General features: G+C 44.5%; 1 protein-coding gene across 1 annotated transcript in view; it reads left to right on the forward strand.

Moving 5' to 3' along the window:
• Nucleotides 1-20,299: 20,299 nt before the first annotated feature.
• Nucleotides 20,300-27,710, forward strand: part of LOC142905582 (exosome complex exonuclease RRP44-like) — an 85,065-nt gene continuing 77,654 nt past the window's right edge. The window contains exons 1-2 of the mRNA XM_076052209.1: nt 20,300-20,534; nt 21,487-21,655. Coding sequence (XP_075908324.1) covers nt 20,395-20,534; nt 21,487-21,655 — 309 coding nt within the window. The 5' untranslated portion in view covers nt 20,300-20,394. The remainder of the gene's footprint in view (nt 20,535-21,486; nt 21,656-27,710) is intronic.

The raw sequence follows: 27,710 nt of genomic DNA on the forward strand, positions 1-27,710 counted from the left end.
GTGGAGCAGATTACAACTACAACTCTTCTACGCCTGTCACAATGCCCCCCTCTCCCCCCCACCAGTTTATGGGGGGCCGCGGGCCTCACTCCCCCCTTCGCGTCAGCCCCCCCTAATAAATGATCCGGTTGCATTGTGAATGCACCACTCGAATGACGTGCAGTCCCGTGGTGCACTGTAACGGGCTCGTGATTTACTCACTAAAATTCAATGTAAAAAAATAAAAACGATCCCAAGACATTATTTAAAATAAAGTATGGCCATCGTGTGACAGCATCACAGGCGAAAATTGGCATGTAAAAAAAAACTTCACTCCGAATCACTCAATTGGGATTGCTCGCAGCAAACAGCACTTGACCTGCTTACAGGTTAGGTGCTGAACAACCGTGTGTCACACAGAGAACAGTTGCCACTGAGGGTGCCCTTTTCAAATGCTTGAGATGAGATGTGATTATCGCGTGTAAATGTACGCACTAAAATAACGAAAAAATTATAAGCGAACTATTATCGTTTCAGGTGGCAGGGTGGTGCAGCGGTGATCTTTGACCCTCGCAACAAGAAGGGCCTTGGTTAATTATCCGACTGGCACTTTGCGGAGTTTTCTACGTTCTCCCCTTTGTTCTGTATGGGTTATCCAGTTTGCTCACATAGCTAGAAAACACACAATCACAATGTAACTGGGTATTGGCCAAGCATCCCAATGCTAAAGTTACCTGCAAATTACTTCATTGGGATGACACTCGGCAGCAGAGCCGGATGATGGCATTGCTGGGGCCCTATGCCATTGTCAAGTTTAAGAGGCCCCTTCTATGAATGCCTGTATATTTTTGTCAGCAGAATGAAAATAACTGCTTTGGAGAGTCTTTTTTTCTCACCGATCTTTATTTATTAAGCAATTATGTTAAAACTCGAAACCTCGTGTCCATTTCTTGTTTCGTATTTAGAGATCCCCCCCCTCTCTTAATGCGAGGCCCTAAGCTGCAAGTGTGGCCGGTGTGAGCTCGCCTGTGATGAATCACACGTATAATTGTGCACTCTAATTTTCTATGGGTGGCCAGGATAATTTATTATTATTTAAGTGAATGCAATGGTGATCAGGGGAATGGATCCAGAGCCCCACGTACACAGTAGAGTACAAGGGAACGCCCACAATACAGATTTGAGCTGACCTGCGGATTGAGAAATTGAACGGTTTTGTGACGTGGAGGGTGTTTCTGATCGCTATTATGATCGTCCTGTCCCGTCGGGAGGAGAGAGGACAGGGTGGACCGGCTGCATGAGCTTACTCTCCGGCACTGCACAGCACAACATCGCCTCCCTACTGCAAAAATACTTGGCAGGACCCTCCTGAAAATGAAAGTCTTCGGAATCAGTGAGGCCTGTCCTTGGGAGGACAGGCGTAGTCTTGGTCGTCACAAGCGAACATTTGTTTCTCCACATGAATTTGTATCCCCGGGTTACCATCAGGGCTGGGTGCTGCAAGCTTAGCTTCTGAGATCTGATGAGACTGGCCGTTTTTTAAAAGGTAATTTCGGCATCTGGAGCCCAAGCATGCAACAACTTTATGCAACTTCTTGGTTATTTTGGTAAAGTCACGTAGAATGGAAATAAAATAATAAAAATAAAACATAATAAAAAATAAAATTCTCACGACGTTTCTGCCAAAACACAAGTAGCCTTCTTCAGGTGAAGGAACAGAACTGTCGGGACGACAGCGCTTCAATAACTGCTGCTAAGATTCGCAGCGTCTTTTAAGCTAGGTGGGAGAGGTAAAGCGCCTTGACAAAGGAGTTTACATATCAAACAGGAGAATTTAGCATTGCAATCGCTGTGTTAAAGTGTTGGATCAGCAGCGTGTTAAAGTCAGAAATTAGCATGTAACTGGGAGATTAGCATGATGTTAATGTGAGCGATTAGCATGCGACTGGTCACGGAAATAGCTATGTTAAGTCAAAGTTTCCATCTCAACAGAGGCATTTAGTATATGGACGCTAAAGGACTGCAACTACCCAACTATTATACAATTAACCGATGTGAAAAAAACTAAGTATAAACAACATCAATATAATAAATGTACTCAATATATTCTTCAATAAATTGAGCTATAAACATAAAGTAACTGGGTATACACTACACTATATAATGAATACCATATAGTAAAGGAATTAATAAAACTAAAATATAAACTACATCAATGTTATTAATAAACTCTATATACTCTCCAATCAGCTGAGCTACTAACAATAAGTCATTATACATTACAATGCCATATGGCGAAAAAATGGGTGGCGGTTTTTTCCTTCTTTCCAACGTTAGCACCACGGAGAGCGACGAGCCTCGTTCAGACGGACGAGTCCATCCATGCTCGGAACGGAGGAGGGGGGAGAAACAGCCACGATGTGCTGCTCTGTCCTGTGTTGCGTTACAACCATGCCATAAACTAGACTACTATACATTGTAACGTTATATCTTCCAATCTAAACTACATTGTATAATATCGTATACACAGCCCAATGTAAGCTTGAACATTATGCAGTATATTTATATGTCTTCAACTAAACTTTTTCCTACATTACACGACTATACACCGTAATATACACTACCATAGACAAACCCACCCTTGAATTACACAATGTGTTACTTTACACTACCCTATACTTTAGACTGTAAAATGTTAGACTTGTAATATTACACTATGTATTATTCTACTAACCTTACTGTATACCACACTGCTGTATATTCACAATACAATTACGATACTATATATTGCCTTATGAATTATGTTAAACATTAAAATGTTATACTATTTATTATATAACATGCTATAAACCATACCATTGATCGTCGTGTGAAGAGGCAGTGCCAGCGAATGGGCTGCAGTCTGAATGTCACCATAAAATACAATCAATTAAGAACTGAAATTGTTTATAACGTCTTTCCAATGAAATTTTGATTTAAAGCTTTCGTGACTGCAGTAATTCATATTCTTAGTTCTTTCGGTAAAGTCACGTTGAAGGGAAACAACAAAATAATAAAATATATATAAAACAATAAAAATTCTCACGACGTTTCGACCATAACACAAACCAATTCCTCGACCACATCAATTCCATACACCCAGCCATCAGATTCACCATGGAGGTCGAAAAAGATGGCAAGCTACCCTTTTTGGATGTCCTAATTAAAAGGAGACCTGATGGTTCAATGAGCCACTCTGTCGACAGGAAAGCTACGCATACGAATGCTTACTTATAACCGGATTCCCACCACCATCCATGCCAGAAGAACTCCCTCATCAAGACTCTATACCATAGAGCCCAATGCATTTCCGACCAGGAACACATTGCCAGTGAACTTAAGCACGTACACCAAGCTCTCAAGGCTAATGGTTACTCCGACTACACAATCCGCAAAGCCATCACCCAGCCATGAAGAAGGATCCTCTTGAGGAGCCATTCAAAACCATCACCTTACCCTACATTGCGGGGGTCACAAAAAAGATCTCCAAAATCCTGAATAAACACAAAATCCAGGTCCGATTCAACACAGTACATAAAATCCGTGATCTGGTTCCGTCTGTAAAAGATGTGGTTCCAGACATACAGTACCCGGACGTCTACAAACTAAGTTGCCTCTGTGGTAGCAGTTACATTGGAGAAACCAAACGACATATCTGGGACCGCATCTGTGAACATAAAGCAGACTTGAAACACGGTAGGACGAGCACCTCAGCCGTGGCAGATCACTTTTGTAATTCAGTGGGCTCACATGACATTGACTTCTCCAAGACGGACTTTCTCTGCAAGCCATCCGGCTACCATGAGAGATTCGTTCATGAGGCCATCCACATATACAAACACAGAAACAATTTCAACCGAGAAGATGGATTCTGGCTTAGTAACCATTGGAAAGACGTTATAAACCATTTTGGTACTTAATTGATTGTATTTTATGGTGACTTTCAGATCGCAGTCCATTCGCTGCCACTGCCTCTTAATACCTTTCACACGACGGTCAATGGTATGGTTTATAGCAGGGGTGTCCAAACTTTTTTTCCCGAGGGCCACATACAGAAAAAAATATACGAAGGATTGGGCCACTCACTAGACGTGAGGTATACTGCCTCACTTCTCATGCACTAATATTGTAAAAATCAATCAAATGCAGGTAAATTACATTTGATTATTGAACATGTTTGAAGAAAAAAAGCCTCCATCATAGCTCTTCATTAGTAGATATTAATTTAATTTTTTACAAAAAGGTTGGCAGGTAATTCTCTCAGTGACAGCCTCAGATTGGTTCTTAGGGTGCTGATCCCCCTTCATTGTCCATATGAAGGGAGAGACAAGAAGACAAATAGGGGATGTGGATATTTCAAGCTTATTACACAAATAAATTATTGGGCTTGTTAACACATCAACTAACGTTTGTTAAAAAAATTGTCATCAACTTTAATTGACTGAATTTATGAAGTAATTGGGCTTATTAACAAATGAAAACGGTGTGTATATTTTTAACTCACCTGTAATGGGAATAATGTTACGCTCAGTGGGAGCAGTGATGCTGTGCTTTGGTCTGAAGGATAGCTGGCAGGTCAGGAGTAAGTTTGGTGGTTGAGATGCGAAGGACGTCACGGAGATGGCTGTCGGTCGTTCTGGTTCTCAGCCTGCTTTTGTTCAGCGTTAACAGAGAGAATGTCTGCTCACATATGTATGTTGAGCCGAACAGACTCATCATTCGTTTTGCATGGCGTCTCGTCAGAGGAAACTTGGCCTTTTCCAAACTCCGGTAGAAGTGAGGTAGGGAGAGAAGCTGATGCTGATTCTTCAGAGAATCATCACACTGAATTTCGATCAGTTCTAATTGCAGACTCTCCTCCACTTCTTTTGCATCCATTGAAAACGGAGCCGCAAACAGTGTGATTTCCTTCTCAATGACAGAAAAATCTTGGAAGCGCTGACTGAATTCTGTCATGAGAGATGTGATCACAGACACATTCTCCCATTTTTGCAGAGAGCTTGGCATTTGGAAATGCGCATTGATTTCGGTCAGCGTGGGGAAGTGCGCTACATTGAAGTTGCGCAGTTGTGACTCGAAGAGACGGAGCTTCGCACGGAATGCTTTCATGTGCACATACAGCTGTGGTACCAGCTGCTCGTTGCCTTGTAGTCTCTTGTTCGGGGTGTTGAGATGATCAGTGAGATCAACTAAAAAAGCCAGGCGTGCCAACCATAAAGGGTCACTGATCTCATGGAGAGTTCTGCCCTTTTCTTTCAAAAACTTGTCGATATTTGATCTCAGGGAATAAAACCGCTGCAGCACGGAGCCGCGACTGAGCCAGCGCACTTGAGAATGGTAGAGTAGGTCCCCGTATTCAGCATCGACATCAGAGAGGAACGCTTGCAATTCTCTGTGGTAAAGCCCTCGGGCAATAATTTTTTGACATTTTTCACAACTGTGTTCATCACATCGCCAAGCTGGATTATCTTGGCACAGAGGGCTTCTTGGTAGATGATACAGTGCATTTTAACAGTCTCACCTCCGCTCTCCTGCACCTTGGCACTCACCATAGAAGCCATTCCTTTGCGCTCGCCTGTCATTGCTGGAGCCCCATCCATTGTAATTCCACACAGCTTGTCCCATTTAAGTCCAGCCTGGTTAATTGAATCTGACACAGCTTCAAAACATATCCTTCCCAGTTGTTGTCCCCTTTAGACTCCGAAGATCAAGCAGTTCCTCCGTAATGCAAAAATTCTCATCAACTCCCCGCAAAAAAATTAACAGCCGTGCAGTGTCCGTGGCATCTGTGCTCTCATCACATGCAATCGAGTAAAAATCGAAAGCACAAGCTTTATCTGACACTTGCTGTTTTAAGTTAGCCGACAAGTCTTCAATTCGCCGCACAACCTTATTTCTGGACATACTAACATCGTTAAAATCCTGCATTTTCTCCAGGCACATTCCCACGACTTTAGTGAGGCACTGTTTGATGAAGTCACCGTCTGAGAAAGGTTTCCCGTGTAGGGCAATGAGTTGAGCTACTTCATTGCTGGCTATTGTTGCATTTTCTTGAGCTTTGTTAGCACGGAAAAAAAACCCTGCTGCTGCGTTAGCAGGCTAGCTTGCCATTTGCTTTACCTTCTCTCTCCGCTCGGCGCCAGTGTAGGACGTGAAGGTCTGATGTTTCGTTTCATAATGCCGTCGTACATTGTACTCTTTCATCACGGCAACACTCTCATTACAAATCAAACAAACACACTTCCCCTTGGTTTCTATGAAAAAACATTCATTTTTCCACCGAGTCTGAAATTTTCTGCACTCGCTTGCAATCTTGCGTCTCTTCGGTTCCGGCATTTTTGGTGACCCTGAGCAAATGTTTTCTTCGATTGCTTGCTTTGTGGAGACGCTGCCTTGTTCAAGACAATAGCGCCATCTAGTGTTTAAATTAAGAAATGCAATACAGTGGGCCATAGTCCATTATATTTTTAAACTTTGATACGGGCCCATTAAAAATGGATGGCGGGCCGCAGTTGGCCCGCGGGCCGTAGTTTGGACACCCCTGGTTTATAGCATGTTATATAATAATAAATAGTATAACATTGTAATGTTTAACATAATTCATAAGGCAATATATAGTATTGTAATTTTATAGTGAATATACAGCTGTGTGGTATACAGTAGGGTTGGTAGAATAATACATAGTGTAATATTACAAGTCTAATATTTTACAGTCTAAAGTATAGGGTAGTCTAAAGTAACGCATTGTGTAATTCAAGGGTGGATTTGTCTATGGTAGTGTATATTACGGTGTATAGTTGTGTAATGTAGGAAAAAGTTTATTTGGAGACATATCAATATAATGCATAATGTTAGAGCTTACATTGGGCTGTGTATACGGTATTATACAATGTAGTTTAGATTGGAAGGTATAACATTACAATGTATAGTAGTCTAGTTTATGGCATGGTTGTAATGCAACACAGGACAGAGCAGCACATCGTGGCTGTTTCTCCCCCCTCCTCCGTTCCGAGCATGGATGGACTCGTCCGTCTGAACGAGGCTCGTCGCTCTCCGTGGTGCTAACGTTGGAAAGAAGGAAAAAACCGCCACCCATTTTTTTCGCCATATGGCATTGTAATGTATAACGACTTATTGTTAATAGCTCAGCTGATGGAGAGTATATAGAGTTTATTGATAACATTGATGTAGTTTGTATTTTAGTTTTTAGTAGTTTACTATATGGTATTCATTAGATAGTGTAGTGTATTCCCAGTTACTTTATGTTTATAGCTCAATTTATTGAAGAACTACAGTATATACGTTAATTGTGACTACTTTAATAATAGGGTATTTCCCTTTTTTTTCTGGCAACAAAACTGAAACCTTTTACAAGGAATCATGTGTGCATTAACCACAATACTTGTGGTCAAAATGCAAACAAAAAACACACTATGATAATATATGCATTGTCCTTGAGACTGATTGGTTCACACCAGGGACGGCTTTCTTTTGAGCCTCGACCCAATTGGTGCGAGACCAGAGGACGCCAAAAGGCGTACGCATATATTGCAAATATTATCAGTGTGTTTTTGTTTGCATTTTGACCACAAGTATTGTGGTTAATGCACACCTGATTCCTTGTAAGAGGTTTCAGTTTTGTTGCCAGAAAAAAGGGGAAAAACCCTATTATATTTTGGTACTGGCAAAGGAGGTCTAATGATGGTTGTGACTACTTTGTTAACAAAATGAATGGTCTATTTCCACCTCCAAAATGTAACGTTAAATAACAATTAGGTACATTGGCCCTTTGTTGGAAAAAAAAAACCCAGTCTAGAAATTGCCCTACTTGAACATATGTTACTGAAAAACATTGGTTTCAGAAGATTCATGGGCTCATAGTCCTACATTTTAAATTGTTTATTCGTGGTATTAAAACTCTTGTACAGTAAAACCTTGGATTGCGAGCATAATTCGTTCCGGAAACGTGTTTGTAATCCAAAGCACTCGTATATCAAAGCACTCGTATATCAGTTGTGATCACGTGACGCTCGGCAGTACAAAGCTGCTCGTATTGCAAGACCCTCGCTCGTTTATCAAATTAATATTTATTAAAAATTTTGCTTGTCTTGTAAAACACTCGCAGACCAAGTTACTCGCAATCCAAGGTTTTACTGTATATGCTGCTCTCTAACAGCACTTGGCCCAGCGGTCTGTTAAGACTATACGGGGGATCTTTTTTGTCTGCGTGCAGGTGTTGATCCAGGGCCTGCAGCATTTAAACCGCGCGATGCACGACGACATCGTGTGCGTGGAGATGTTCCCCGAGGAGCGCTGGGTTGCCCCCTCCTCGCTGGTCCTGCACGATGAGGGCGTCGCAGGGGACGTTGCAGAAGAGAATGAAGAGGATGTGGTGAGTGGAGCGTCAACACTGCCGAACCAAAATCAAACCCAGACACCTGCAGTGTGCGTGTCTCTCTCCCCGTGGTCGCATGGATTTTTCTCCAGGTCCTCCGGCTTTTTCCTCCACAGTTACAATCTGACATGCACTTAGAGTATGTGGCTGCTATCAATTTCAAATGTGATAAGATACTTCACTGAACGATCATTTGTGGCCAGGTCACTTAAAAAGAGCTATAGAGCTCTCAGGGTCCTTACCTGGTAAAGTTATTTAGTTTATAGTTTTTAAATAGTTATAATATAAATTTTGATTTAAAGCTTTCGTGACTGCAGTAATTCATATTCTTAGTTTTTTTTCGGTAAAGTCACGTTGAAGGGAAACAACAAAATAATAAAATATATAAAACAATAAAAAAATTCTCACGACGTTTCGACCATAACTCAAACGGTCGTCTTCAGGTGTGTTGGTTTGCATAAATTTATTTTTAAACGGCGCATTTATTTATTTATAAAAACGTTAGCGCCACGCGCAACGATTTGGCAGTTTATTTAGGACTAGCCCATCTATATTCTGAAAAGAGGAGGGGGGAGACAATTTTTTATAATGTATGCTGTCTGAAAGCCACTGTAAGCGTGAACAATCAATTAAGACCTGAAATGGTTTATCAAATCTTTCCAATGATTGCTAAGATAGAATCCATCTTCTCGGTTGAAATTGTCTCTGTGCTTGTATATGTGGATAGCCTCATGAACGAATCTCTCATGGAAGCCAGATGGCTTACAAAGAACCTCTGTCTTGGAAAAGTCAATGGCATGTGAGCCTACTGAATTAGAACAATGATCTGCCACGGCCGAGGTGTTGGTCCTACCGTGTTTAAGGTCTGCTTTGTGTTCACGAATGCGGTCCGAGACATGGCGTTTGGTTTCTCCAATGTAACTACTACCACAGAGGCAACTTAGTTTGTAGACACCAGGGTATTGTATGTCCGGAATCACATCTTTTACAGACGGAACCAGATCACGGATTTTATGTAATGTGTTGAAACGGACCTGGATCTTGTGTTTATTTAGGATTTTGGAGATCTTTTTTGTGACCCCCGCAATGTAGGGTAAAGTGATGGTTTTGAAAGGCTCCTCAAGAGGGTTCTTCTTCATGGTTTGAGTGATAGCTTTGCGGATTGTATAGTCGGAGTAACCATTAGCCCTAAGAGCTTGGTGTACGTGCTTGAGTTCACTGCTTATGTGTTCCTGGTCGGATATGCATTGGGCTCTATGATACAGAGTCTTGATGAGAGAATTCTTCTGTGATGAATGGTGGTGGGAATCCGGTTTCAGATAAGCATCCGTATGGGTAGCTTTCCTGTAGACAGAGTGGCTCATTGAACCATCAGGTCTCTTTTTAATTAGGACATCCAAAAAAGGTATCTTGCCATCTATTTCGACTTCCATGGTAAATCTGATGGCTGGGTGTATGAAATTGATGTGGTCGAAGAATTGGTCTAGAGCAAGCCGGTCATGTGGCCAGATGACAAAAGTGTCATCACGTACCTCTTCCATAAGGTTGCGCGCAGAGAGGCAGTCTGGATGGCGTCAGTCTCAAATTTCTCCATGAAAATGTTAGCTATAACTGGAGAAAGGGGGGAGCCCATTGGGGTGCCCTCAGTTTGTTTGTAGAAAGTTCCATTCCAAGTGAAGTATGTATTGGTTAAACAGTGTCTCACCAGGGGGGGTACCTCAGTGTTTAGTCCTTGATGAACCAAGTCTTCAATGATTGCAATGGTGTCAGGTACAGGAACCTTGGTGAATAAGGAAACTACATCAAAACTGATAAGCAGGTCGTCTGGGGACAGGGAAATACCCTTGATTGTCAATACCAGGTGAGTCGAATTTTGTACCACAGAGGTGGTCTTTCCAGTGAAAGGACGCAGGATTTCAGACAAAAAACGAGCTAGTTTGTAGGTGGGGGAGCCGATAGTAGAGACTATGGGACGAAGGGGTGTATCTACTTTATGTATTTTTGGTAAGCCGTATAATCTTGGTGGCCTGGCAGCAGAAGGTTTCAACGAAAACTGTTTAGATTGATCAATTAATGCGGTTGAATCAGAAATTATTTTGTTGGTTTGTGTGACGAGGCTGTTGGTGGGATCTCTTTTTATTTTTGTATAACTACCATCGTCGAGTAATTCTTAAATTTTGTTGTTGTATTCTATTTTATCCATGATGACAGTAGCATTGCCTTTGTCAGCTGAGAGGACTACAATATCATTCCTCTTTTTTAATTTATATAATTCAAAACGCTCATCTTTGCTGAGGTTGCTAGCTGGCATCTTAGCGTTTTTGAGGGTTGCAGCGATTTCAGATCTTGCTACGTCTGCAGCGATGTGACCCAGGCCCCTGAGAGCAATGTCGCAGCCAGCCATCGGTGGCTGGCTGCGACACTCCCGCTACCCGAACGTACGACTGCACCGTGACGCCCCGGACGCCGTGACACCTCACCCGTCTGTCCCGTGGTCGGCAACGTCGGGCTCATCCTTCTGTCACTTGATGCGCGGCCACGCGGCTCTGTATGCAAGCCGTCGAACCCAAAACACGAACGGTGACACGGTGAATTGGAAGTCAGGGTGGATGAAGTGGCACCACTGTGATATTTTTTTGTTTGAAAGCATGGCAAACTCACCTGTGATTCAACCTAGGTTATTAAGGTGTTGTAAGTTGATAGTCTCAGCCCAGTCACCAATAACTGCACCAAAAACGATATTAAATTTGGTCGTGCACTTCGATTGTTTGATTTCCATCTCTGAGAAAACTACTGCGTTTGACTGCCATGTGATGAACATTACTTTGATTGGCAGAGTGGTTGGAAAAGCACTGCCCCCCTACAATTTGGACTGCATTTCACTTCAATGGATCTTAGAAGTAGCTCTGTTATGTCTGCTCCTGTGGGTCGTCCTTGACCACGAAGGGTTTGTATAGATTGCTTGTCTTGTGCGATACCATTAACACAATGAGAAACTAAATTGGTGAAAAGTTAAATATATTGTTAAGATGTATTCTTTGGGTTGTATCTTTGTTTAAACAGATGTCGGTTAATATTCTACATAATGTACGTTAGGTACAAGGTTGGCATTGTGGTTGTGCTTTTCATACCTATTTGCCACTGCACAACCGAGCGACACCATGGCTGGCACGGTTTAGTAGGCTGCAGTTTGTTTATCCACTGCAAAAGCGGATCCATGCCATGGACGGTCAATGCTTTGAACAAGGCTAGGCACGTGCAGATGACGCTGTGGTGCCACGTCCCCGCGGTGTACTGACTGCCGTCACACAATGTGTCGCTAGCCCCGCCCCTGGCCCTGCTCGGCCCCCGGATATATTTGGATGCCTTGTGGGGCCAGCATACTACGGTTTGGTTCTGGTTCGACACGGCAAAAAGCCAGTGGGTGACCACAGACACTTCGAGAGATCTGCACTGTCTGGGTTCCATTGTACCAGTGGAAAAGGGATACCGGTGACGATTGGCCACGTATGTGCATATGCATGTTGAACTTCTTCCGTACCATACGTAGACAACCGTGCTAATCGTCGGTGTGCTTGTGCAGGGCCATTTTGTGCGCTCTCTGGGCGAATGTGGGGATAAGGAGACGGAGACGGAGGTGCTGCTGCTGGAGCACGACGTGCCACACCAGCCCTTCAGCCAGGCCGTACTTGCATGCCTGCCCCCTCCCACGTTCAGCATCACAGCAGAGGTACGCATGAGACGTGTGACGATATGTCAATTCATCGATTGAGTTCAATTCTTACGCCTGCGGTGTGTTGGTGTGCTTGGTCGTGCATGTGAGAATCCTTTACTTCAATGTTCTTTATTACAAGGCCCACGGGCCACTGGTGGCCCCTGGGTGGCCTTTGGTGTGGCCCATGACGTGTGGCCCCCGACGTATAGGCCCCCGACAATAGACAAATGCGAAAACAGCCCCCATCATCATCATCGTGCTGTCAAACCTCAATAGTTTCAAGATGTTTGGCCTGCGTAGAATACCTTCTAGAGGACCTCTCTGGAGCTCTCCCTCCAGTCGAGGTCCTTCCGCTGCACTGTCATGAACGAGAAGCCACGGGGCTCTACGCCTTTACCGCAGACCGTATATAGAAAAGCCGTCGACCTGAAAGAAAGTCGATGGCTCGGACACATCATCGTAAGAAGAGAGGAAATTCACATCGGAGGAAGGAAGGCGACGGACTTATGGAAGCACCAGGGCGGAGACCCGAGAGGCAGGCCTCGAGAGATGCGGATCAAAGTGGTGAGCCAGGATGTGGAGGGCTCTGCAGTAGCCGTGGAGATGGTCCAGTACAGAAATGAATGGAGCAAGGGGACTACAGACTTTTTTCCTATAACGCTGTACTTGCGTTCCTGAAGAACACCGAATTGTGGAAAAATCGCATAATAAATAAGATAGGGTAAAGCACAGTCCGCGATAACACGTGAGATGCGTACGCAGGCTTAACAAAGACTTCGGGTACGTGAGTAGCATCTAGAAGCATCCAGAAGCATCCCACCTTGTGTGATGCTACACCGAGGCAACCGTACAACCGCTTATTCTGCCTCGCACAACGCAGTTCTGTTCACTCGATCGCCTTTTATCCAATTCGCATCCATGTTATGAAAAAAATGTGTTCCCTAATGCATTCATCGCATTATATCTAATTCACGATATGAAAACACGCGGAGTTATAGGAGAATGGACTGTACTTTCAAAATATTCAGTCGCCTATTGAGAAGCTAGAACGCCATTAGAATGAAGTTGGTTTACCCATGTATGGCTCACCCTGTGTTTTGTTTGTTGTAAGGCAGCGTTTTGTTGAACCTGGTGCTGTGTGTGTCCCGTACAAGGACCAGGCTGGCAGGGAGGACCTCCGTGTGTTGTCCATCTGCAGTGTGGATCCTCCAGGCTGCACAGACATCGACGATGCCCAACACTGCAAACCGCTCGACAATGGGAACGCCGAGGTATTCATTTGGTGGTGGTAATCGTGGTCACGGTCGGGGTAATTCGTGCCTATTCCTTTCATGGTTTTGTCAATGCTAGCGGAGGTGACAAGGGGAGTTTAATGACACAATGATAAGTGCACTGCACATTCATCCTGTCAAGCTGGTTTAGTTCCAGTCATGGCTAACACCGGTACAGAGTGATATCTAAAAAAACTGCCCAAGTTCTCCCCTTCACCACCTGCATTGACCATCGTAACAAAGCAAGGTCAAATGACAATCGCGACCCATTACGGCATGGAGAAGCCCTCATCCTGCAGTGGATTGACAAAGGGGTGGACAATATTCCTGTTTTTAAGTTTCCAAACATTGTTGCCTTAGTGCCCGTATTCTTGGTCTCTGCTCGGCTCAGGACTGACTTCAACATGGCTCGGTTCTGGCTTGATCTGCTCCGTTGCCTCCAAAGAAGCATGAGTGGCTCAGCTGTGCCTTGGCTCACGCTCAGCTCACAGAAATTCTGAGCGTGGCTGGGAGCATGCAGGGATATACGAGGAGGCACAAGGGACACAGAGGCTCAGGGCTGGAACCATGCTTAGAGGCAGCTCGGGTTTTAAGCATTGCTTTGATGTGGCTTATTGAGAATTAGAATCAGAATATTTATACTGGAGGAATCCGATGAGCTATAAAGCTATTTTTCACATGTCCAGTAGAGGCGGGTAAGAACGTTACAACAACAAACAGTACAAAACATAATAGTAGTGCAAAGTACAAGAAAGACAAACAAATAACCCAAACACAAACAAATACAACAAAACCATCCCCATCCTACCAGGCAAAGCCCACTGAGGTATTGATTTATTTTTGATTAGTGACCTGGCCACAAATGAAAGCTGAACAAAGTGGCCCATCATTTGGACATTTATAGCAGCCAAAATAATAGAAATAATCTCAATGCATGTTGCGCGAGAGCCAAGCCTGAGCCAAGCCATAGCTAAGACTCCACTGGCCTAAGTGTCCACGTCACTGGCCGAATGCCTGGTTCACAATGAATGCACCAGGTGGTAATGGGTGTGCATTTAATTTCACATTATTGTGCTTTGGTTGGAGTGGCTATGGTGGAGGTTATGCATGCATGTGTAGTGAGCGACTTCCGACAGACGTCTAGTAGAAGGCGTCTTATTTATTAAAAGCACACAGGGCGATACACTTCGTAACGCGGCTACACCTAGGCTGTACAAACACGCAGCCCATCTCCGTCCTGCGTAGCTACGCTGGTTGGTTGACGAGCGTAGCGGCGGAGACAGAGCTGCTCTTGCAGAAGAACCAGCCACGTGGTCGAAGACGAAGAGATGACGACGGTAGCGACGCAACCAGGACCCAGACCCCACGCTAACAGCCCCGAAGTTCTGATTCGGTGCTCTTTATATCTGCCTGGAGTGGCCAAGCTCCACCTCTGGCCACGCCCCCATTCTAGAACCTTCTAGGCCCTTCGGGATGGTTCCCGGAGCTTCTCGACTGACTCCGCCGTTGACCTTTACCCCAGATACGCCCCTTCATAATAAGGCATTATGTAATGCAGCTATAACCTTAATTACCCTTACAGGCCGGCAGGTATCACCCTGTCATTACACATCCATGCATGTGAGGGTGGTGACGGTGTATTAATGTGTGTTCTAGGTTGGGGTACACATCGCCGATGTGAGCTACTTTATCCGGCCGGGGAATGCCTTGGATGAGGAGGCATCTCTGCGTGGTACCACAGTTTACCTGTGTGAGAAGGTGAGATGTGGATTTCTTCTTGCCACAATATCAAGTGTTTTACAACCCGCCGATTTCATCCTTTCATTCTTAACTTTACGACATGATGTAAAATATTATGATGTAATGATCATCGCGGTACCAGTTTCCCCACAACTGTAATTGTAGTTGACATTTTCACCACATTTTTTTGTGTGCTTTTCAGTACTTACCGTATGAATAACAACAATGCTAAATATCTCTCATGATGTATTAAACGAGGTGATTTTTGTGGATTTCTTATCATATGATGTACCGTCACATCATGAGCGACAGGCTATCGGCGCAGTGTAACACTCGTGCCTTGCAGCAAGGAGACGCTGGGTTTGATTACTCAACTCTTGTGCCTTTTTGCTTGCTGTTTTGTTTGTTCTCCCCCCTGTTAGTGAATGGGTTTCCTCTGGATTAATCAGATTTCCTCTAAATAAAACCCATACAATCTTAACTGGCATTCGCAAAAACATCCCCTTGCTGAACAGTTACATGCAGGTGATTTAATCATGTGTGGGTTTGCTTGCAAAACACTCGTTGAGTTGGTGCATATGTATTTGCCAGATTGTGTTTATTGATAGAGAAGTGGTTGCGTTTATGTGTTTTTGCACCTGCAGAGGATTGATATGGTGCCAGAGTTATTGAGCTCAAACCTGTGTTCCTTGAGATCCAACGTCGACCGGTGAGATGCACCAACAACTGTGAACTCGCGAGTGCGCACATTGCAACCCATACTCAGCAGCTAACGTGCGTTGTTGCCAGGTGCACATGTAATCCCATGATGCGTGGTACTGCAAAGCTTTTGCAGTCGAACAATGGTTGCTACGTATATATTCCAGTTGAGTAATTTGTAACAACCCAAACCGGTATTTGGCCAAACATCCCGCTGCTGAAAGAATGACTCGACTACCAAAAACTTGGCAAGACCCTCCTGAAAAAGAGTCTCGAGACTTTGCGAGGCTTTCCTGAGTGAACACCCTGCACCACTCCAATGTCGACGACTCCGCCACTCGACGGTGAATGGCGACGGTGCATGTGCTGTGCGCGTGCAGGCTGGCGTTCTCGTGCATATGGGAGATGACTCCAAAGGCTGAGATCGTGAGCACACGTTTTACCAAGAGCATCATCAATTCCAAGGTGATTCCCTCCCCCCCCCCACAGACGTTCAGTTTTTGTAAAACTCTCGTTTGCTTTCACGTTTATTGTATCAGTGCCTTGCTATGTTAGTGCAGTTGAGGTTTCCGGATGGCTGAGAGGTCAGAGCGTTGAGCTTGCACCTCTGGGTTCACAAGTGGAGCGAGATGAACCGGGTTCACAAGTGGTAGTATGTATGTTGAACTTCTTTTGCACCGTATGTAGCCAACTGTGCTAATCGGAGGTGCGAGGTAGGACATGAAAGTAGTGAGTTGATGGTCTCTGTCCAGTCAACAATCACTGCACAAAACACAGAACATGCCAATTCGTCACGAGTACAGCACACCGGTGTGTTGTACCAGTGACGAATTGGCCACGTTCTGTTTATGTGACAACCCTTACTAGTCGGCTGTGTCGGGTGGTGGCGGGTTTAACGACACATTTATGTATTTACACAATCTAACCCAAAAAACCTGTATTATGGATGATATTGGTCACGAAAGCCTACGTGTTAAACTCACTGCACAAAAGACCACCAAATTACATTGCACTAAATTTGGTTAAATTCCAGCTTTGAGAATTCAAAAAATATAAATTTTACTGTCTTTGGGTGAGCGTAACCCTCAGTGGTCATCGGGCGCCACGTAGACATCTGTTGAGTTCTGGCTTGGGCTTGGATCAGGCGTGGGCATTGTGTAATTGCGAGGACCCCATGGTTCACCCGTGGTGTGTTCATCGTATCCCCGCAGGCGTCTCTGACGTACACAGAGGCTCAGCTAATGATGGACGACGCCGGGCGGAAGGACCCGGTCACCAGCAGCTTGCGTGGCCTCAACTCCCTGGCCAAGATCCTCAAGCAGAGGCGCATTCAAAACGGGTAACTCATTTTCAAGATCCTCATCCCCTCCACCGCCTCTGGAGCGCTGAGCAGTATTAATGGGTGCACCACATTTAGTCGATCGGCAGGTCGCCTGTGGCGCGGTAAAGTGTGGTTACTCCCGTGTCTTCTAAGACATCCGGCCAGCGTGGAAGAGTAGGCTAAAATACATTGAGAGGGACTGTAAAAGGGTGTATCTCTAGAGGGGCCCCCTCTTATGGGAGCCCCCTTCCAGCAGTGGCTTGAGCAAGCAATTGCAAAGCTGCACCTGTAGGTTTTTTTGACCCCATGATGCATGAGGCTTGGGTGAATACCATGCACAAACAAGTGTTACAGGATTCATACTCTTTGTTTTTTTTTCAGTAAAGTCACGTAGGTAAAACTATAAAATAAAATAACAACTAAATTAAATCACGACATTTCGGGCGCAACACAAGCGTCCTTCTTCTGGTGGGACAACCACAGCCAGAAACAATTGCTGAAGTGGGCAAAAAAGGGCTGTTGTAACAGGCTATATAGGTAAGAGAGTGGGGGGGAGCAAGGGGGGAGAGATAGAGAGGGGGGTGTGGGATAGGGGAAGTGGGGTGCTGCTAGAGGGATTAAAGGGGCGAGCACGGCAAAATGCCGGGGGGGGGGGGGGGGAAGTGAGCGGGGCTGGGAGTGGGAGGCTGAAGAAGCTGGAGATGCGGAAATGAAGGCAACAATAAAGAAGTTAAGGTTTTACCTGGTTAATAACATCCTTCTAGATTGGAGTGTTACAGGCTGCTGCGGGGCTACATTGTGGGCAATAGAGGACAATGCAGTGACATAAATTGTTTTACTCTACTTAATGCTCCCATGTCTGTGCTCCCCCACCTTTGCCAGCGCGTACTGACCACCACGGTTTAGTACGGTAAAACCACCCCACGACTCGCATGACATGGGGGTGGCCCTCATCCAGCAGTGGATTGACTTAACGAGCTCTGCATGTTCAACTCAAATATCTGAGTTTGTGAAGTGTCTTATATTAAGATTCTGTGTTGTTTTGGCTGGACATGATAATCGCTCATGTCCCTTCTCCACCCGTAGGGCATTGACTCTGGCATCCCCTGAGGTCCGATTCCACATGGACAGCGAAACCCATGACCCGATCGACCTGCAGACCAAGGAACTCAAGTGAGTCTCGTCAAGAAGACACCTCCCATGACTGCAATCCGACTGTTGTGCAGACCTCTCTATCAGAATCAAAATATATATTTCTACTGGAAGAATCCGATGAGCTATAAAGCTCTTTTTTTCACAGATGTCCAGTTGGGGCAGGTCACAACGTTACAACAACAAACAATATAAGCACACGTTAGGATTGCAAAGTATTGGAAAGGTAAACAAATAACTTAAACAAATATACAAATAAAACTAAACTATTTATCTTTTTAAAAAATCTTACCTGACCACAAATGATAGCTGAACAAAGTGGCTTATCACGTGGGAAATTTATTATCAGCAAAATAATCTAAGATAAAGATTCTTGACCCTTGTGATTGATGTGTTGTGGTGGCGGAAACTGGTGCGTGTACACAGGGAGACCAACTCGATGGTGGAGGAGTTCATGTTGCTCGCCAACATCTCCGTGGCAGAGCGCATCGTAGACGAATTCCCCGAGTGTGCGCTGCTTCGACGCCACACCGGCGCCTCCGCCTTCCAACTACGACATCTTGGTGAAGGCGGCGAAATCAAAGGTAGAGTTAGAACCCCTTTTAACGACCACCCTTGTTAACTAATCGCTTAACAACGGACCTCCATAGAGCTCAATGTGTAGGCTTAACCGACCATTTCCCTGTTAACGACGGGCTGTTGTAGGTACAGTAAATATGAATTAATGCCACGTAGAAGGGAAACAATAAAATAATAATAATATAAAAAAATAAATTCTCACGACGTTTCGACTGCAACACAAGCAATCATCATCAGGTGTGAAAACCACAACAAGAAAATTTGAAAAAAGTGGCAGTTATTTTTAATGTTAGCACCACGGAGAGAGATTTGACAGTTTGTTCAGATGGACGAGTCCATCTATGTTCGGAAAAGAGGAGGGGGGAGACGAAAAATAATGGATGCGGTCTGAAAGCCACCTTGAGCGTGATCAATCAATTAAGACCCAAAATGGTTTATCAAATCTCTCTCCGTGGTGCTAACGTTAAAATAACCGCCACTTTTTTCAAATTTTCTTGTTGTGGTTTTCACACGTGATGATGATTGCTTGTGTTGCAGTCGAAACGTCGTGAGAATTTTATTGTTTTATATTTTTATTATTTTATTGTTTCCCTTCTACGTGAATTTACTGAAAGAACCAAGAATATGAATTCCTGCAGTCACGAAAGCTTTAAATCAAAATGAATTCATGCATTTATTAAGTGTTTATTTTAATATGATGTGTTTATAATGTTAGTATCTTTATGTATTCATATCCATTGTTTAAATATTATAAAATACGTGTTTTGGGTGAACAAGGGAAACTTTCGATGCTCGTGTTCGTGGAACCAATTACCGTCTTTAAGAGGGGTTCTATCGTCTCTAGATTGCTGTTAACCTTCCTTCAATATCATCCTCCTCGCAAGGAATTCAGAGGTCGCCGGGTGGCTCAAATTTTTGTTTGAGGTCTTTTGGTTTAACCGGGTGAGAACTCAAGAGACCATAATAGTCTCATTTGCAAGGGTCACCTGGGTCACCCTATGACCCAGAGATTACAGCTGGGACCCTGGCTTCAAAATCCAGCAGCCGCATTGAACACACTGTGTTATCAAGTGTAGGGAGTTGAAGGACTCGGCTCGTTTCCCAGCTACTCCACAGAAATAAGCAACAAAAAACCATCACGATAAATGTAGTACTGTATTTAATTTTAGATAAATTTCAGCACTGAAATGTTGAAATATCAGGTCGACTTATTGTGATGAACATTGTGCTCAAAATGGGTGGGAATGTGCTACCCCCTACTGTGAAGCAGAGGTGCCTTGAAACGATGTCAGTATTGGCCTGAGCGAGCAATTGCAGGGCTGCACCTTTTACCTTTATCTTGAGATGTAGCCGTATAGGTTCCACTCGCCCTTAGAGGCAGAACAACTCAAAAGGTGTGACGAACCACAGACAACGCTGGAAGGCAGCCAGGCACTGTGCCAGATGTAGATTAATCCACTTGCTGTACTGCCTTCTCCTGGCAAGCCAGGTTATGGAAACCTGAATGCCCACAGGAAGTGCGCGCATCCTGGCCACGCGCTGCGTGATGCAGGCCATCTACTTCTGCTCCGGCATGGAGCCCGACACCCACCACTACGGGCTCGCCACCGCCATCTACACCCACTTCACGTCGCCCATTCGACGGTGACGTGCTCTGGCGTCAGGCACACGCGTGAAATCGACCTTCGCGATTATTGAGGGGACTATGTTGTTGTCTTGGTGTGGTCTGGGACTGTGTTGCCTTTCCCAAGTTTAGGAATTTATTAATTAATTGATGTACTTATGCAATGTTAATTTGTCATTATGGCACACCTCCGATTAGCACGATTGGCTACGTACTTGTATATCTTTTTTCTATTATTTACTTTTAGTGATTTGTTTACCTTTCCTATTCTTAGCACTCCTATCATCTACCTACTGGACATCTGTCAAAAAGAGCTTTTATCGCGAATCGGATTTCTCCAGGATAAAGATTCAGATTTTGACTTATTTTTCTAAAAGGTCCTTTAAACGGGAAGTTTGGCCAATTCCTTAAATGGTTGTTTGGCTTGTGTTGGAGAAAAACTAGAGGATTCGGAGAACACCGACGCCTACAAGGAGGGTGACAGTGTTCCACGTGCAGAATCAAGAATCCATTGCCGTGTTGCAGCGGCGGCCAAAAGTGAATTGCAATTCTGCCATGGATCGCTAACGATTTTGTTGTGGATCTTAAATAAGAACACAGATATGAGCAGGCAGCAATTTGCGTTACATCTGATGACAAATAAAAAGTCCTCAACAAAGAATTAAATTCATACATTAACAAAGATAATTTCCACCAGCAGATGGTGCTAGAACGTGGTATGGCCAGAGTACAGTATTCTATCAGGGTTAAATCCATCTGAGTCATTGTTTGCGTAGCTTTCTGGTGGATCGTGAAACCCGCTGAGATCCAACAGAATGAATCGCGGTGCTTGGTGGATTAATACCGCTGCTCCGTTGGCATCTCGTGGCCATACCGCAGCCTGTATCTACTGTAAATTTAATCTTCATATTAAATAGAGGCTACAACAAATGTGAATATTGTTGTTGTTGTTGTCTCCCTGTACCGTTACAGATACTCGGATGTGATTGTGCACCGGCTGCTGGCCGTGTGCGTGGGCGCCGACCCCACGTACCCGGCGCTCACCGACAAGCAGAAGCAGCAGCAGCTCTGCAACAACCTCAACTACCGCCACAAGATGGCGCAGTACGCCCAACGCTCGTCTGTAGCTTTCCACACGCAGGTGGGAGGCGGAAGTGTGGGCCACGTGGAGCTTGCACGGCGTGTGCTTAGGCACCTGATAATGCGTCCATTCGTCTCTTGAAAACCATTTTTAAGGTCACGAAAGCAGGCATCGTATTGTGCGTGTAGTAAGAATCAATTGTTTTCTATTCGCACGCTTACGTGTGGTGGTGCCGTGGCTGTACTGGTTGGCTACACTTGACATTGCTTTTCAGCATTCTTCTGTGTTTGCTGAAAAACCTGGTTACTTGGCACATTTGCCCATGATGTGACAACTTTATTTGATTGGCTCTGTCAGGTGATGGAGGATTATAGTCAATACAATTGACATTGTACCTTCACGATTGAACTCAAAATAATCCCCATGACATGATGCCAATAGCACAACTGGAATAAATTAGCGGGGGGATGCAGGAAAATTACCTTAAATTTTGTTAAATAATTATGGGCTTGGTAAGTGATGCGCGTGTGTCTGCTCTTTGCCACGTAGCGGTGATTAACGGCTGTTGTTGTTGTGGTCTCAGTTGTTCTTCAAGACTAAGAGAGTGGTGAGCGAAGAGGGCTTCGTGCTGTTTGCGTGCAAAAACGCCGTGGTGGTGCTCATTGTTGTTGTGGTCTCAGTTGTTCTTCAAGACTAAGAGAGTGGTGAGCGAAGAGGGCTTCGTGCTGTTTGCGCGCAAAAACGCCGTGGTGGTGCTCATTCCCAAGTACGGCTTGGAGGGGACGGTTTTCTTTGACTCCAAAGATCTCAAGCTCAACGTTACCTTCGACGAGGAGGTAGGGCATGTGTTCACTTAACCGGGAGACATTGGCATTTCCTGAACGGCTGAATTCTGCATTTAAACCCAGGACTGGCTTAATGCACTGGGACCCAAGCCCCCTGACCATCTCTCTACGATTAGGTTTCTATCAGACACACAGACACTTGGTTTAAGGTGGAAGAACGCAGTGAGATACGAAGCTCCGTTTTTTTTGCCATTTGGCAGTGTGGACTATTACAGAGGAAGTTACACCGGTGGATACATTAGAGCCGGATGGCTCACAGGGCTATACCAAAATAAACTGAAACTGAATTAAATGATGTAAATGCGTTTCAAATATAAAACTGTCACAAATAAATTTGCTTTGGAAATAACTGCCATGACGGAGCCCGTATTGTCACGGAGAGGACATCACATTAAAAATACAGTAAAATCCTTCAGATCCGGAAGAATTATAGGGAAAATCTAATGCTTTCTGTAAACAATGAGAAACTCGAAGGGCAGAAAAGTACTTGTAGAATAAAAACAAATGAGGGAAATAGTAGTTGATGCAAAAAGTGATCTCTAGATGGCAAAAAGCACATTTGTCATCAGTGGATCCGGTCCTTTCCAGCATGTCTTGCATGCCGCATTACATTGTCACTCTGCGTGGATAATGCACACAGCCTAATTTGGACCAGAAGCTCAAAAGGGTCAACATTTGCAGCCATATTTTAGGTATGTTCTTAACTGCAATTGTACACTCCATATAACCTAAGGGGGGTTGCATCTACTACTTAATGATGGCCAAATAAGGCTTTAAAATTCCTTGGCTGGCCAGCACATCACGATCCCTCGGTTGGTTTGGTCATTGCAGCCATCGGCTTCTCATGCCTGATTTTCAGCTCGCGGTGAGGTGGCCCAAGCGGTATTGCATTCGCTGTGTGTTGTGGAGATTTGTGTTTCAAACTCGGTGGCCACTCCGGTTAATACTGTGGTGTGTCTTCTTTGGTTCTTTCGGTAAAGTCACGTAGAATGAGAATAAAATAATAAATTGATAAAATAAAATAGCACAATAATATTCTCACGACGTTTCGGCCACAACACAAGCGGCCTTCATCAGGTGAAGGGACGAGACTGTGTTGTGGCCGAAACGTCGTGAGAATATTATTGTGTTATTTTATTTTATCAATTTATTATTTTATTCTCATTCTACGTGACTTTACCGAAAGAACCAAAGAAGATGAATCCTTGCAGTCACGAAATCTTTAAATCGAAACTGTGGTGTATTAAGCGTAAAATATTTACAGGCTATCCGCTTTAACAGTGGACGTTAAAAGATCCTGTAACGTTATTCGTGTGCCAGCATCATGGTCCAAGGTTGGCAAATTACATGCAAATTACTTATTTGGGGAGCACATATCAATCGGTCGCCTCCTTTTACAAAGACGTAGCAGTGACCTTGAATGCAAACGTTTTGAGAATCAGTGAGGCTTTTCTGAGTGACCCATGTAATAGTATGAATAATAACGTTGGGTTTACGTCAATCCGTGCTTGTGTGCAGGGCACTTGGCAGAGAGCAGTCAGCGGTAGTGTAGCGGTTAGCGCTCTGCGCTACGATCCCGGCGACTTGGGTTCGATTCCTTCGCACGGTCAACACCAGTGATGATTATCTGAACCGGTCCTGGGCCTCGCCTAGGTTGACTCGGAACTCAATTGAATGCCTGCTGCGGTGTGTAAACATCGCCACTGGGGAGACAAAGGCGGCCGGGCATGGCGCTGACAACCCACCCCCTTGTGTGCCGTGCCGGCCTTCATCTGTGCTCCTCGCCAACAGCACTTGCCCCAACAGTCTGTTAAGGCTACATTGGAGATATGTCTTTGTGTTTTGTGTAGGGCCCCACGCTGTGCGTGGAGGGCATCGCGCTGAACATGTTCGACCGCGTGTGCGTGCGCGTGTCGCTGGATTCGTCCAACCTGCAGCACCAGCGGATCCGCATGCACCTCGTCCGCCCGGAGGTACTCACCGTGCGGCGCGACGCGCAACCTCGGAATACCACCGATTTGTATTGTGACCATGCTGCTGTTGCTGCTTGCTGCGCCAGCAGTAGTGCACAAAAAACAAACGCTCGCCGCATCGGAACGTCAGCGGGCCGAAAATTAATGGCACAAGCCACAGCATAGCGCTTGTTGCCATGCAACCCAAACTGTGGGACCGTATAGTAAACCCATAGAGACACAGAGATACATAGGAGATACAGAGAGACCCATTATGATTCCTAGAGATTCATAGAGACTCATACAGATACATAGCAGTGCATTAAAAACAAGCTCCTGTACGATTGTGGCCATGCAACCCAAACTATGGACTACATTTTACACCACTGTAGTCTGCGCTCCTTGAATGGAGGGGGTGGCAAGATGACACAAACTCTCTCCTGAGGCTCTCCCGTAGCTATCAGACCCATACATTGGCATTTAGCCCCTGAACGTAATACCCTTATAACACAGGAATAAAATATAAACTCCGGTCTTGGATGGAAAAAATATATGTATAGCTAGCATTTTGAGCTGCAGTCTGTTGTCCTATACCTCCTGTAACTGGCAAATTGGATATAACGCGATGATGAATGTATGAAGGAACGCATTTTTTGTATAACGCGGATCCAAACTGGATATAACTCGGTTGAATGAATGGAACTACGTCGCGCGAGTAGGAATAAGCGGTCGTAACGGCTGCCTCGGCGTAGCATCACACAAGGCGGGATGCTGCTGGATGCTTCTAGATGCTACCCACGTTCCTTAGTCTTTGTTCAGCCTGTGTTACGCATCTCACGCGTTATTGCGGACTGCGCTTTACCCCATATAATATATTATTTATTATAACACGATTTTTCCAAAACGCGGTGTTCTTGAGGTACGCAACTACCGTATTATAGAACAGACTGTATATCCAAAGACTATGGGACACTATCCCTACCTATATCAGTTGTGACTGTCCGTGTGTTTAAATCCAGCTTGAAAACATCGTTATTAATTGGCTTTCCTGGATTCTGATTGGTTATTACTGTGAGAGGAATCATTATGATTAGCTTTTATTGCATTTTGCATGCTGTGTAAAGTGTCAGTATCACTGTCATTATTGTTATTATCGGCTTTTACTTTATTTCTATTGGCTTGTATCTATACTTGAGTAGTTTTTTAATGTCCAGTGCTTTTTTGAGATATTTCGATATGCAAGGTGCTGTATAAAATAGATTTTTATTATGGCCCTAGTTCATTGCACAAGAAGGGCCATTATCTGAAACATGACCTATTTAAATGATGAATGCGAGTTCTCAAGATACCAAGCTAAGTCAGGGTGTGGGAGCCTTGGTAGATATCAGATTTCTTAACAAAACTCCATGAGTCTGTTCTGCATGGGTTTCCTCCGGGTTCTCTGGTTTCCTCCCATATCTAAAAATAAGCATGCGTTGAAACTGGTATTAAGGTAGTTTACGTATCGCCATGGGCGGCAGGGTGGCACATTGGTAAACCCTTGTGTCTTGCAGCAAGAAAACTGGGTTTGATTCCCAACTAGAGTGTGTTACTGTGTGGAGTTGTCATCTTCTCTCCCCGTGTTCCTCAAAAGTCTTCAGACTTGGCGAAGTTTTTCAGTGTTAATAAGTGTAATGATAACGTATCACATTTGTTGGAAATACTCGCATATGTGTGTGTGAGAGCATTGGTGTAGTGGTTAGCACGCTGCGCTATGAACCCGGCAACCCAATTCCCACTCACCGCCAACACCAATGAGGATTATCTGAACTGCTGTTTTGCCTACCCAAGGTCAACTCTTTCTTAAATGAGTACCTGGTGCAGTGTGTAAACATCAGCACTGGGGAGAGGTGTTGGCCACTTACCCCCTCGTGGGCCATGCCGCCTAACAGCAGCACAGTCTGTTAAAGGCTTATTTGGGTGACTATCTTTGTTGTACGTTTGTGCCATTTGTGTGTCCGCTGTCACAGATTCCAGGCTACAACCCTGCGGAGTCCACCCCATGGGGCTCGCCTTCTCCCCGGCCTAAGAAACCCAGACAGCACTAGTGTATCGTGGATGCGGTGTCAACAAGATGTCGGAGGAGGTGCATGAGTGGGCACACACTCTGGGTTTTACATCTGCAGAGTTAATTAAGTGTACATTGTGCTCGCAAGCAGAGGTGAACAATTGAAAAAAAAAAGCAGTGGCGGTTATGAGAAATGTTTCCCTGAAGTAACAGACGGTTTGCACTCTGAACTTGCAATCCAGAGTTCACCGGTTCTTCGTTCTCCTGGTGCAGCGGTTCAAATGGTAGCGCATTTTTTTTTTTGAATTTTTACCTTGCCAACCAGTACAATCAGCCAATTAAGGTGTATACGCGTCAAGATGTATGAAAGGTTTAGGATATCTTATGCCCCACTTCTTTGCCAGCCAAGACACTGACCCCCTTGTGATGAAGGTGATTTCACAAAAATATTGGTTACTGAATCGGTGGTGTGTATTGACTAACGCAGCAGTGTCCAACCCACAAAGCACTGTGATCCATTCTGGTATATCTCAACATGTTCCGTGATCTACCAGCAATATATGACCAACAGTTACCCGGATGGATTTAACCGACTAAAAGAACACTGTAGACATGCCAAGTGCTAGTGCGATCTATTGGTTTAAAATATATATTATTAATCCATTAATTCTTAGTCGGGGATTTTGTTTTGCCATCTGCTATAACAAGAATTGCTTTATATTAGAGGTGTTTATTCCTATTTGTCCTGAGATCCACAATCAAAATCTTTTGCGATCATCCACCCATGGATCGCGATTCACATATCGGCTACCACTGATCTAACAGTTGAAAACCAGTTTAACACGTAGGCTTTCGCGACCAATATCCATAACACGGGTTTTTTGGGTTAGATCGCGTAATAAATATTTAAATGTGTCAGTAAACCCGCCACCACCCGACACAGCCAATTCGAAAGGTTTGTCACATTAACAGAACGTGCCAATTCGTTACTAGTAACATCACACCGGTGTCTTGGAGAGCAAAGCCACAACATTTACAATCTGAGTACAATGTTTCACCAGTAATTACAACCAGCTTCATCAGGCGACAGCCAGATTCGTGGAGAATCCTCGTTCCTTAATGCGCATGCATAATGTGTGTTGATTAACATATAAATAACCCAATCGGCAATGGATACCCATAGTCATATGCATTCATTGATTCCCCTCCCAATTCGCGAAAGAAGTGCTCACAAGTGATGGCTGTCGCCTGATGAAGCTAGTTAGTGCTGG

The sequence above is a fragment of the Petromyzon marinus genome, chromosome 55 (assembly GCF_048934315.1).
Source record: "Petromyzon marinus isolate PM22_M1 ecotype Great Lakes invasive population chromosome 55, UKy_Petmar_22M1.pri1.0, whole genome shotgun sequence".
NCBI classification, from domain to species: Eukaryota; Metazoa; Chordata; class Hyperoartia; order Petromyzontiformes; family Petromyzontidae; genus Petromyzon; species Petromyzon marinus.